The sequence below is a fragment of the Hyperoodon ampullatus genome (genome assembly GCF_949752795.1).
Source record: "Hyperoodon ampullatus genome assembly, chromosome: 18".
NCBI lineage: Eukaryota > Metazoa > Chordata > Mammalia > Artiodactyla > Ziphiidae > Hyperoodon > Hyperoodon ampullatus.
Window position 1 is genome coordinate 6,840,768 of NC_136931.1, and position 13,616 is coordinate 6,854,383.

The 13,616-nt window shown below is 43.2% G+C and overlaps 1 protein-coding gene across 1 annotated transcript in view; it reads right to left on the reverse strand.

Annotated features, from left to right (window-relative positions):
• The window catches only part of HSD17B2 (hydroxysteroid 17-beta dehydrogenase 2), a gene marked incomplete at its 3' end in the record, with an annotated part of 71,588 nt that overhangs the window by 721 nt on the left and 57,251 nt on the right, over positions 1 to 13,616 (reverse strand). Inside the window, exon 4 of the mRNA XM_079724019.1 lies at positions 4,442 to 4,579. Coding sequence (XP_079580145.1) covers positions 4,442 to 4,579 — 138 coding nt within the window. The remainder of the gene's footprint in view (positions 1 to 4,441; positions 4,580 to 13,616) is intronic.

A 13,616-nucleotide genomic window follows, 5' to 3' on the forward strand; every position in this document is an offset into this window, starting at 1 on the left:
GCATGTCCTACCCCTAATTGGGAAGAAGGCCCTTGTGAATTGGCTTCTGTTGGGAAGGACATTCCAAATGCCTTTTAAAGTATGTGCTTTATAATGGCAATTCTATTCTTTTAAACATACATACAGAACAGTGCACAGATGAATAGGTTTCCACAAACCGAATAGCTCATGTAACCAGCAACCAGACCAAGAAAAGGACAAACCAGCCTCGGCCACCTTCCCAGGAGCCACTGTCAGATGAATAGAGTAGAGTAGCTTTGCCTGACTTTAGATATATGCATACATGGATGCATGTATTGTGTAGTCAGTAGCTTTCCATTCTGTAAATATGCCATAAATTGTTTATCTATTATACTATGATGGGCGTTTGGGTTGTTTTCAATTTGAGGCTCTTAAGAATAGTGCTGCCACAAACATTCTAGTACATATCTTTTCATGACTGTTATATACAATATAAAATATAATGTATATAATATATATTATCTATACAATATGTATATACCTACATGTATACATACACATATAATTTTTAAAAATATAGCAGTAACGCCTGCTTCTGTGTATAAAATTAAATATATAATGTTGGGAGTTCCCTGGTGGCCTAGTGGTTGGGATTCTGGGTTTCCACTGCCATGGCCTGGGTTCAATCTCTGGTCAGGGAAGCTCCCACAAGCCATGTGGCCAAAAAAAGGTTAAAAAAATATGTAGTGTTGAGCATCATGCTATCATTTTTTTTAAAGTCTTTCTTGAATTTGTTACAGTGTTGCTTCTATTTTATGTTTTTGGTTTTTTGGCCCCAAGGCGTGTGGGATCCTAACTCCCTGACCAGGGATCAAACCCATACCCTACCCCTCCCATCCCCCCAACCCTGCCCCGGCACTGGAAGGTGAAGTCTTGACCACTGGACCACCAGGGAAGTCCCTCATGTTATCTATTTAATAAATATAATTTAATTTCATTTTAAATAATACATTAAATTTTAACATAAATTATATGTGATTAAATATATAACCACATATTTAATATAGAAGTAAATTCTTGCTTATATAAAATCTAATAGTATCTATATATTTACTTTAAAATATAGTAGCAATGGCTGCTCATTATATAAATAATGAATAATAAGGAGATGCATATGTTTTTAAAATTAATCTCCTCTGAGGAAACTTACAGTATTGTGTGTCATTCTACACTCCCTCCTTGCTCATACAAATATATAGATATGTTTGGCTTTGGCTTAATTTTATTTTACCAGGAACACACAAAAAGGATTATACTATAAGTATTTTCCAGGAATTTGCTTTTTTGTTTGTTTGTGGGTTTTGATTTTTGTTTGTTTGCTTAGTAATGAATCACAGACCTGCCTCCTGGTCAATGGCTATAGTTTTAAACCAGAGCAGCAGAATTTTCCATTGAGCAGCTTTTAGTCACTTCTCTATCAAAGGACTTGCCAGTCGTTCCTAGGTTTCACCATTTCAGGGAACGCTGCCGTCACCAGCTTTGCACAATGTATCCTTTTGTTTTTCGGCGTTCACTTCTTTAGGCTACAGTCCCCAAAGGGTGGCTGTCTGGTCAAAAAACACATTCATTTTGAATTTTAATAGCTAGTGCCAGATTACTTTCCAGAAAGGTTGCAGCAACCCACACTCCCTCCCACAAAGTGTGTGATTGCTCAGGGATTGCTGTGGGGATGAATCTTTGCTAGCTTGGGTGACTCCTGGATACCAGGACTGCAGGGGAGCCTCACTATGAAATGTAAGCCAGTGAAATCCAATTATACTCATGGAAATGCAAAGGGAGTTTCAATCGCTCCTTTCTCTTTATGAAGGCATGACCATACTCAAAGAAATGATTACCCTGACAGTTACTACTCCAGAGGCTTCTGCATCTTAAAAAACATGTTTGCATGGACTATTGTTCCTCCAGCTACTTCTGCCCCAGTCTCTACTTTCACAGGGGATTCCTTTTCCTCTCGACTTCCTCCCTCTTTAAACACCTCATGGACTTTCTAATCACTCTTGTGCCTACCCTGTCCAAAATCCCCAAAACTCTCTTTATTGATGACAAAGCCACCACCCTTTTGTCAGCCTTCATCTGCCACTTTTGACACACATTTGCCCATCCCCTGCCACTTCGGGGCTACACACAATAAAACTGGCAAGATGACATGGATCCAAATCCCATCTCTGCCTCATATCAGCACTGTGGCTTGAGAAATTCCTTAACTTCTCTGAGCCTCGGTTTTCTACCCATAAGATGGGAATATTATAATGCCTACCTCATAGGTGAGGATAAAGTGAGATTGTACACAGAAAGTCTTAAAATCTGCGAAGCGTGCAATATGCTTGAGCTAGTTTTTATTGCAGGGTACCCAAAAAATCTGATATGTTTCCCTGAATGTCTTCAGGAGCTCTTTGTGTCCCTAAAGATTCCTTTCCTCATCCCCCCACTTCAAATGTCATTCTCCAAACTTAAGTCCTCAGCCCTCCACCGTCTGGCCTCTTGCCTTTAGAGAGACCATCAAATATCAGCTTTAAACTGAGGACATCCTGATATAAAAGAAAGAACCAGGCTCTGCACCTAGGGATCTGGTTTCAAATTCCCCACCATCGTGGTGTCACAGATGTCCATGCTGAGCTATATATTACCCATCCTACTTCAGTGTCCTCACCTGATGAATGATGTCAATTAAACCTACTCCTCAGGGCTGTGATGCAGATTAAGACATATATGGAAAGGATGGGAGTAAAATTGGAATGATAATTAAGGAAACAATTTGGAATTATCCAATGAAGTTGAAGATAATTAAAATCTATGATCCAGTCATCCCATTCCTGGGTATATGTCATAGGAAAAATCACACACACATACGCCACAGTAGGTGTGCCAGAAGGTCCACAGCTGAATTGTTCACAGTTGTCCAAAAGTGACCCAAATATCCCATCGATAGTAGAAAAATTGTGGCATATTCACAGAATACTAGCAATGAAAATGAATGAACTACAGCTACACACAATATAAATGAATTGTGAAAACATAATGTTTGGTGAAAGAAGCCAGACGCAAAAAAATACATACACATTGATTCCATTTAAAGTTCAAAAACCAGTAAAGCCAAACTATTGTTTGGGGATGCATGTATGCATGGAACATTGTCAAGAACAGCAAATAAATGAATGTTACAAAAAGTATGACAGGTTACCTGTTGCAGGGAGGAGAGGGCTAAAACTGGAGAGGACCATGTGAGGGCTTCTGAGAGCTGGCAATGTTTTATTTTTTGATCTGGATGTTAAGTACATGAATTTTTATAATATTGATAATTTATTAAACTATGTGTGTATATGATATATTTCTCAATTTAAAAAATAAGATCAACAATATCAGGAAAGAATGTAAGGAAAATGGCTAGTGCCTGGTAAGAACGGCTGCCCAAAATGCTAGCTATGACAATTTCAGTGAGTCCTTGAAACTGTAACTTAACTGCAGGGTTGTTCTCTGGTCCAAAGGGAATCTTGCATCTGTGTGTTGGAAGTCTTCGTTGGCTGTGTCACCAAACTCTCAATCCTCCTGCCCGGTTCAGATTCAGATTCATCATTCTCCCCTTCCACTAGCTGTCAGGCAGCTTTTTGTGCTCTGTCTCCCAGGCTGCCATATTCGGTATCATCTTTGACCCACCCTCCTTCCCCGTCAACTCCCCTCAACTCTCCTACCTGCCCAGGGAGTCCCCAAGTTGGAAACCCCTCTCAGGACTTCACCTTCCCTCCATTCCTACTGCCCTGGTCCCGCCTCTCAACCTGAGTGGCCCAGGTCTCTTTCCCTTGGTTTTCTTCCCAGATGAGCCCTTTCACCGAGTCTTCGTGCTCCTCCTGGACAACTCTGGGAGATCCTGGCTGCTAAATGCTTCAAGACAAAGTTCTGCTTTTCTTTTAGATTTTTATCTGGTGCATTTGGGTTAATATTCAGACCTCTAGGGTTTGTTCTTTAGTGTGTTAGGCATCCCTCCCAGTGTGTGGTCTTTTATTACATATGCTCTTTTACATCTTCATTTAGATCACCAATTACTTGATTGAGGACCCAGAACTAAGGACTGAGCCATGGGGCTCGTCTACATCTGCTCAGAGTCCAGAAATTCAGGGAACGGAGAGGAGAGGATGGCCATCTCCTCCCGGGGTAGAAGGATATGGGTCATGTCCTTCAGAGGGGAGGAGGTTGTGTTTGAAAAATACATAACATCAGAACTTAATTCCTTGGTGAAAGGAGGCAGGGGAGCAACCGTACATTGCAAAACCTGGCACCTGCCCCTCTATGCTTAGAAGCCCACCCATCCCAACCCCTCTTTGGTCCACCACTGAGGGGTTTGGCTTGAACTCTGTCAAAACAAAGGACCTTCAGCATCCCTTCCAGAATGAATATTGCAGGGCTCTTGGGCTCAGACACCTACTTGTTCGGAAGCCTCCAGGCTGGATGACAGAGACTTTAACTCCCCATTTGGATAGCTCTTGTCTCATGACTGCTGAAAACATGGTCAGAGCTGCCTTGGATGAGCTATAGGCTGCCATCTTCTCCATTGGAACCCCTCCTATGGGAATAATGGGAGAAAAAAAAATCAGGTCTGATGTTTTCATTTGTTCATCCACTAAGTATTTAGATGGCACCTACTTCATGCCAGGAACTGGTATCAGTGGTGACTAAGGCAGAGAAAGGAAGACAAAGGCCCTCTGTATGCAGGTGAACGCATATTCTTGGTCACATCATTGTCTGGCTTCCTTTGCTTTTGCTTTCCATGCCTGCTTCATCACAGCTGGTCCAATGGCAAACCAAGTATAAGGCTCAATCTCTCCCAGCTTCTAAGCTAAATGTGATTTAGGTGGGATAAAGAGCATCTGCCCCAGCCTCTGACCTTCCAGTTTGGCCAACCTACATTCTGAGATTCTGGGTGGACATATCTTTGGGGAAGTGGGGGCAGAGTGGGCACTGTTCTCTCCATTACAGAACTTGTAGTTGAACAAATTGGGTTTAATACTTGTTGCAACAAGGAGTAACACGTGCCATAGGGAACCGTGGAGCATCTCTGTAAGAGGGTATGAGCAGTCAGAATGGCTGTCATCAAAAAGTCTGTAAGTAAGAAATGCTGGAGAGAGTGTGGCAAAAAGGGAACCCTATTACACTGTTGATGGGAATGTAAAGTGGTGCAGCCACTATAGAAAACAGTATGGAGATTACTTTAAAAACTAAAAAAAGAGCTACCATACGATCCAGGTATCCCACTCCTGCATGTGTATCCAGAAAAGATGAAAACTCTACTTTGAAAAGATACATCATACACCCCAATGTTCATAGTAGCACTATTTACAATAGCCAAGACATGGAAACAACCCAAGTGCCCATCAACAGACAGTTGGCTTAAGAAGCTGTGGTATATACATATACCATATATATGAAATGGAATAGTACTCAGCCATAAAAAATAATGAAATATTGCCATTTGCAGCAGTATGGATGGACCTGAGACTATTAGTGAAGTAAGTCAGACAAAGACAAAACTATATATCACTTATAGGTGGGATCTAAAAAATACTACAAATGAATCGATATACAAAACAGAAACAGACTCACAGACATAGAAAACAAACTTATGGTTATCAAAGGGGAAAGCGGGGGGAGAATAAATTAGAAGTTTGGGATTAACAGTTACAAGCTACTATACATAAACTAGATAAGCAACAAGGGTTTATTGTATTGCACAGAGAACTATATTCAATATCTTGTAATAACCTATAATGAAAAATAATCTGAAATATATATGAATTACTTTGCTGTATACCTGAAACTAACACAATATTGTAAATCAACTAAACTTAAAAAAAAAAAAAAAACTCAGTAGACAAATTAGATGGTAGTTCAAACACAGTTGAGAATTTGTTACCTAAAAGCTATATCTGAGGAAATCACTAGGGATACAGAGAAAGTGGAAAATAGGAAAGAGAGGTATGGTAGGCAGAATAATGGTCCCTCAAAGATGTCCAGAGATGTCTCTGGAACCTATGAATATGTTAGATTATATGGAAAAGGGGGAACTGAGGTTGCTAATCAACCTTGAGATCATGAGCTTAGCCTGGATTATCCAGGTGGGCCCAATGTAATCACAAGGGTCCTTATAAGTGAAAGAGAGGAGAGAACGGCATTGGAATGAGAGAGATGGCCCGATGTTGCTGCCTTAAAGACAGAGAAATGGGACCATGAACCAAGAATGCAGGCAGCCTCTAGAACCTAGAAAAGACAAGGAAATGGATTTGCTCGTAGAGCCTCCAGAAGGAATTCAGCCCTGCCAAAACATTGGTTTTAGCCCAGTGAGACTCATTTCAGACTTCTGGCCTGTAGAACTGTAAAATAATAAATTGGGGGTTAAAAAAAAAGAGGGTGGGGCTTCCTTGGTGGCGCAGCGGTTGAGAGTCCACCTGCCGATGCAGGGGACACGGGTTCGTGCCCCGGTCTGGGAAGATCCCACATGCCACGGAGCGGCTGGGCCTGTGAGTCATGGCCGCTGAGCCTGCGCGTCCGGAGCCTGTGCTCCGCAACGGGAGAGGCCACAGCAGTGAGAGGCCCGCATACCGCAAAAAAAAAAAAAGAGGAAGGACTTATTCTAGGGCTGGGGGCAGATGCTCTTTATTCCACTGGAATCACATTTCTTTTAGAAGCTGAGAGAGATTGAGCCTTAAACTGCGTCTCTCATTGGACCAGCTGTGAGGGATGAGCTATGGAAGGCAGAAGCAAAGGAAGCCAGAAAAGTGGTGTGACCTTACTTGGAATAAGGTTCTCTGCAGATGTAATTAAGGTACAAATCTCAAGATGAGACCATCCTGGATTAGGATGGGTCCTAAATCCAATGATGGCTGTCCTTGTAAGAGACAGAGAAAGAGAAGACACAGAGAAACAAGGGAGCAGACCATGTCAAGATGGAGACAGAGATTTGAGTGATACTGCCACAAGCCTAGGAATGCCTGGGGCTACAGAAGCTGGGACAGGCAAGGAGGCATTCTCCCTTACAGCCTTCAGAGCGAGGTGGCCCTGCCAGCACTTTGATTTCAGAACTTCTGACCACCAGAGCTGTGACAGTGTAGATTCCTGTTGTTTTAAGCCACTAATTTGTTACGGCAACCCTAGGAAATGAATACGGGTGTGTTCCTGGTGTCCTTTCACTGGAAGACACGAGATTATGAAGGGGTTCAGAGCACTCAGGAGGCCTCATGGGGAACCCAGGATGACTGAGCCCATGACATTAAGGGTCCCAGGTTTGGCAAAGATTTCCCTGGTCAAAGAAGCATCCACTGGCTGAATTGATAAATAAACTGTGATACAGCCATACAATGGAATACAACTCAGCCATTAGGAGGAATGAACTTGATACACACAACAGCATGGATGAGTCTCAAAATAATCATGGCGAAAGAAAGAGCCGGACAAAAAAACAGTATGTATTTTATGATTCCATTTATTTATAATTCTAGAAAATGCAAACAAATCTATAGTGATAGAATGGATCAGTGGTTACCTGCTGGGGGGCCAGGGTATGTGTTAGAATGGGGGACAAGGAAGTCTGGGGAATGAAGGTCATGTTCACTATCTTGATTGTGGTGATGGATTCCTAGGTACATATCTATGGACCTTGAGGGCATTATGCTAAGTAAAGTAAGTCAGACAGAGAAAGACAAATACCCTTATATGTGGGTTCTTTAAAAAAAACTACAAAAAACGCTAACTCATGGATACAGAGAACAGATTGGTGATTACCAGAGGTGAGGGGTGGGGTGCTGGGGAAATGCATGAAGGAGGTCAAAAGGTACAAACTTCCAGTTATAACATAAATACATTCTGAGGATGTAATGTGCAACATACTGACTATAGTTAACAATACTGTGTTGTATATTTGAAAGCTGGTAACAGTAAATTTTTTAAAATAAATTTATTTATTTATTTATATTTTTTATTTTTGACTGTTGGGTCTTTGTTGCTGTGCATGGGCTTTCTCTAGTTGCGGCGAGCGGGGGCTGCTCTTTATTGTGGTGCGCGGGCTTCTCATTGCGGTGGCTTCTCTTGCTGAGGAGCATGGGCTCTAGGTGCATGGGCTTCAGTAGTTGTGGCTCGTGGGCTCTAGAGCCAGGCTCAGTAGTTGTGGCGCTCGGGCTTAGTTGCTCCATTGCATGTGGGATCTTCCCGGACCAGGGCTCGAATCCCGTGTCCCCTGCATTGGCAGGCAGATTCTTAACCACTGTGCCACCAGGGAAGTCCAAGAGAGTAAATCTTAAAAGCTCTTATCCCAAGAAAAAAAATTGTAACTGTGAGGTGATGGATGTTAACTAACCTTATTGTGGTAATCATTTTGCAACGTATACATATAGCAAATCATGTGGTACACCTGAAACTAATACAATGTTATATGCCAATTATAGCCCAAGAAAACTGGGGGAAGGGAATATAGGCATTGAAGTAGAGATACCTAGCATAGCTAATGTCAATTATCATCATTATTCTTACATGATTATTAAAGCTTTGGTCTGGGACTTCCCTGGCGGTCCAATGCAGTGGGCACGGGTTTCATCCCTAGTGGGGGAACTAAGATCTCACATGCCGCGTGCGGTATGGCCAAAGTGAAAAAAAAAAAATTGGTCTGGCTCACATAACTTCCGTTTGAGAAAAACTATCCTTACCTCCCTGTCTTTGTAGGAAGGCTGTCAGTCAATGGTTCTGTCCTCATTCAGAGAGGCAGCCTGACCGATCATAATACCCCACCCCCTGGACCCGGAGATTGGTTTGGGGCTGGGCACGTGACCTCAGCTGAGCCAGAGTCCTGATATAGATCGTGGAAGGGAGATGCTTTTATGGTTTATTCCTGGCTACTTAAGTGTGATAATGGTGCAACACCGGCACTCCCAGGGGCCATTTCTGCCCCCACACAGGAGAAGAGAAGCAAAGGGAAGCAGAGGGGCGAGAAGGGAGTTCAGAAAGCTGGAGGTAGGGGTTGAGGACGGAAACGGGGAGTGGAGGTGGGGGAGAGTTACGATGACTCGAAACTTGGCTGCAAACAGTCGGTGAGCTAATCAACTCCTTCTCCCTTCTTTAAGTCAGTCTGAGGTTTGGGCCTGTCACTTAAAAGGAAGAGTCCTGAGGCGTAACTGGTGAAATTTCAGTATAGTATCTGGCATCAAACATTCGGCTCTGGTTCCCAGCTTGTCACGTAGGACCAGCTGATTCTTATTTAAGTGATTTGTAGTTTCACCAAATCTTAAGAGTTCAAAATCCAATTCCTTCCTTTGACTGGGGAGAAGGGCCAAAGAAGTTAAAGCAACTTGTTCAAAGTTTCAACGCAGTCTGTGCGGTTAGACTATTCTCATTTCTCCACGGTTTTTAGAGGTGAGGTGAGCTTGGCCAGTTGGAAGGAAGGTTAGCAGAGGGCAGCAGTTAAAGAGCCAGCTTCTGGAGCCAACACTGCCTATGTTCAAGTCCCAGCTCTGCCATTGATTAGGAAAAGCAGTAAAAGTTAGGAAAACCAGTTTATGTTTATGTGCCTGTCTTTTAGTCTGTAAATTAAGAATAACAATAATACATGTATCACAGGGTTGTTGTGAAAGTTAAGTGAATTAATATATTAGAACAGTGTTTGACACAAAGTAAGCTCCCTATTAGACCTTCCTATTATTTGCCAAGGCACTGGGATTTTTAAAAGCTCCCCCAGGTGATTCCAACAGGCAGATAGGGTTGTTAAACACTTCTAGAGAACATCTATGATTTTTTTCCATTTATTTCTGTCCTCTGGACATGTAAATATTAATACAGCTTGGGCTCTGGAAAAACTGAGATCTCTGTTTTGGTTGTGGAAGTTGTGATCTCAGAAGTTGGATAGTGACCTGGCAGTGCTGTTTGATCCTTGATCCAAGTCTCACAGATGTGGGGCATAAGGTATGTTGTGTTTCAAGAGACTGAAATTAAAAGAGACTTTCTCGTGCTATGCTGGAAGAAAGTTTTTTTGTTTATATGTTTGGTTTTGCTTGTTTGTTTTTGAGCTACATATGCCTTGGTCAAAATGTATTTCCTTTAAATTATGTTGAGCGAAAGCTGGTGTCAAAAGGTTGCATTCTGTATGATTCCATTTATATAATATTCTTGAAAGAAAATTACAGAGATGGAGAACAGATTCGTGGTTGCCAGGAGTTGGGGATGGGGTGAGTGTGTGGATGTGGCCATAAAAGGGGTATCTCAGGATCGTTATGGTGCTGGAACCATTCTGTATTTGATTGTGTTCATAGTTACAGGAAGCTATACATAGGATGAAACTGCACAGACCTATAAAGACACACACATAAATGGGTGCAGATATAACTGGTGAAATCTGAATAAGTTCTGTGCATGGTACCAATGGCTTTGACATCGTACTGTAGTTATGTAAAATGTTATCATTAGGGGAGTCTGGATGAAGGGCGAACAGGACTTCCCTGTACATTTCCTTGCAGCTTCCTGTGAGTCTATAATTATTTCCAAATAAAAAGTTTAAAAACGCATACTCCCTTTAAGACACGCTTAGGTGGCTTCCCTGGTGGTGCAGTGGTTAAGAATCCTCCTGCCAACGCAGGGGACATGGGTTCGAGCCCTGGTCCAGGAAGATCCCACATGCCACGGAGCAACTAAGCCCGTGAGCCACAACTACTGAGCCCGCGCACCTAGAGCCTGTGCTCCACAACAAGAGAAGCCACCGCAATGAGATGCCTACGACGACGAAGAGTTGCCCCCACTCGCCGCAACTAGAGAAAGCCTGCGTGCAGCACCAAAGACCCAACGCCGCCAAATTTTCTTAAAAAGAAAAATTAAAATTAAAAAAAAGACACGCTTAGGTCAGGAGAACTGCCTAGCTCCCATGTAGGCCTTTGGCCATACCGAGGTCATAAGGTCTCCTAACATTTTGGTAAATAAAACTAAAAAATTAAGTTTATTGAAGTTTGGCATGGGAGGCCCAAAAATCAAGGCCTGGTTAATTTGAAATGTTAAAACATGAGAGAAGCGCCCTAAGCAAGCTAGAGCTTTTGAAACATTTTCTGCCAAGGCCGCAACCAAATTTAAAGTGACAATATACTTCTTCCTCACTCCATTCCACGCTCACCCCCATCACTGACGGACGTGGCTAATGCAAAGGGAAAACTTTGCCCTTAGAGCAGTACTCGCTTAGGAGGTACCAAAACTGAATGCTGGGGTTCCCTCCAATCGATTCTAAGTAGCCAGTGCTGGTAAATGGCTCAGAATATGGGGTGACCTTGATATTCAGCGACTTAGTGAAACACCCAGTCAACAATGGGACGTGTTTTAACCAACCACGTACAGACCTATGGACTCTTTCCATCCTTCATAACTGCAAATCATCTAGCCCTACTTGGTGTAGCTACCATGAAGGCAGCATCCCCCCCTCTTCTAGAACATACCAGTCCCCGCCGACCCAGCTTTTCTGCCTCAGGGAACTACTCAGTAAATCGGTTCCCTGGCAAGAATAAACTCAGCATTCATGTTTCTGATCACTCTGGTGGTCCTTGTCTTTCTGGTGGTCCTTGTTTTGACCTTATGGCCTTGGCCGTGGCTAACACGGAGGGAAACTTGAAGTTACACTCCTGGAGCTTACAGAATTGTGAGGCCCTTTCCCCACAGCCCCCTCAGGGGGCTCGGTCCTGGTCTTTGCCTGACTCCTTTGGTGTGGCATAAGCAACAAGTTAGTAACATTTCCCAAGGTTCTAGCTTTCAAATGTTCTTGATGTCCTCTGAGGTAACATAGGGCCTCAAAACACTCCTCCTAGCCATAATGATCAGCACCTACCAGGAGATCCTCTTGTTCCTGACCTAAAGCTAACATATGACCATATAGGAATTATGGGGAAAAAAGGGCTTTCCAAGCGAGTGCTCTATTAACAGGGCAGAAATATTGCAGCTTTTCAGCCTGAGGCTGTATAGGTAAGGTGTGATTTTTTGATTTGTAATAAATATGTATTTGGTCATGGTTGCTGTTTCTGGCACAGGACTTCTAAAAGCCTGGGAATTTCCTAAGTGATGAGAGTGGCAAAGGTTAATGAGGATTTTTGTTATGTTAATGGCAACGAGAACCTCTCCTAAGGGTGGGCGGAGGGCTGGTTGCAAGTGGATCCAATTTTGTGATTAGAGGGTTGGAACTTTCAGTCCTACCCCAACCCCGGGGAGGGGAGAAAGATTGAGATCAATCACCAATGGCTAATGATTTAGTCAATCACATGCTATAAGGAAGCTTCCATAAAAACCCCAAAGGAGGGGGTTGGGAGAGCTTCCAAGTTGGTGAGCAGGGAGATTCGGCGAGAGAGTAGCGAGTTCCGAGAGCGTAGAAGCATCACACCTTTTCCCTGTGCCTTGCCCTGTGTATCTCTTCATCTGGCTGTTGATTTGTATCCTTTAATATCCTTTGTAATAAACCAGTGAGTAATCCAGTGAGTAAGCAGGTTTCCTGAGTTCTGTGAGCCGCTCTAGCAAATTAATCGAACCCAAGGAGGGGGTAGTTGGTACCTCTGATCTATAGCGAATCGGTCAGAAGCACAGGTGATAACCTGAGCTTGCCACTGGCATCCAAAGTGGGGATGGTGGGCAGTCTTGTAGGACTGAGCCCTAACCTGTGGGATCTGATGCTATCTCCAGGTAGAGAGCTTCAGAATTGAGTTGAATTGTAGGACACCCTGCTGGTATCTGAGCATTGCTTGTTGGTGTTGGGGAAACTCCTCTCTCCAATATGGAACCAGGTGCAGGACACTTTTATAGGGGTACCAGGGTCCCATGCCCACAGCAGCTTTCTCATTTTCTAATATCTTCGCAAGCCAGAACACCCATGACCTTGTCTCAGGAGAAAGTAATGAGGGCTCCCAGCTGGTTTCTGCCTCCTCCAAGGTCAACTGGACTCAACTCAAGTAACAAAGTCCAGGGAATTCCCTGGCGGTCCAGTGGTTAGGACTCCGAGCTTTCCCTGCCGAGGGCCCGGGTTCAATCCCTGATCGCGGAACTAAGATCCCACAAGCCATGCATCGCGGCCAAAAAAAAAAAAGAAAACAAAAGTAACCACCACCTGGCGGTCAGGTGGTTAAGATTCCACGCTTCCACTGCACGGGGTGTGGGTTTGATCCCTGGTTGGGGAAGTTCCACATGCTGCATGGTGCAGCCAAAAAAAAAAAAAAAAAAACCTTTAGGCATGGTTAGCAGAAAGTGGAGACTAATAGCATCTGGTTGTTCCCTTGTAATTTGACAATCTCTGGGGATTCGACAACTGTTTGGTATCAAAATCAATGTCTGGGACCTTGTTCAAAGTGTGATTGAGAAGCAGCAGCAGCTGGGAATCTGTTAGAAGTGCAAGCCCTCAAGTCTCACTCCAGACCCACTGAATCAGAAATTCTGGGGGTGGGGCAGAATTTTTTTCTTATTGTGGTAAATACATAAAACGTAAAATTCACCATTTAACCCTTTTAAGGTATACAATTCAGTGGCTTTTAGTACGTTTACAATGTTGTACAACCAATAGCACTATCTAGCTCTGTATTTTCAATGCCCCAAAAGGAACCCCCATACCC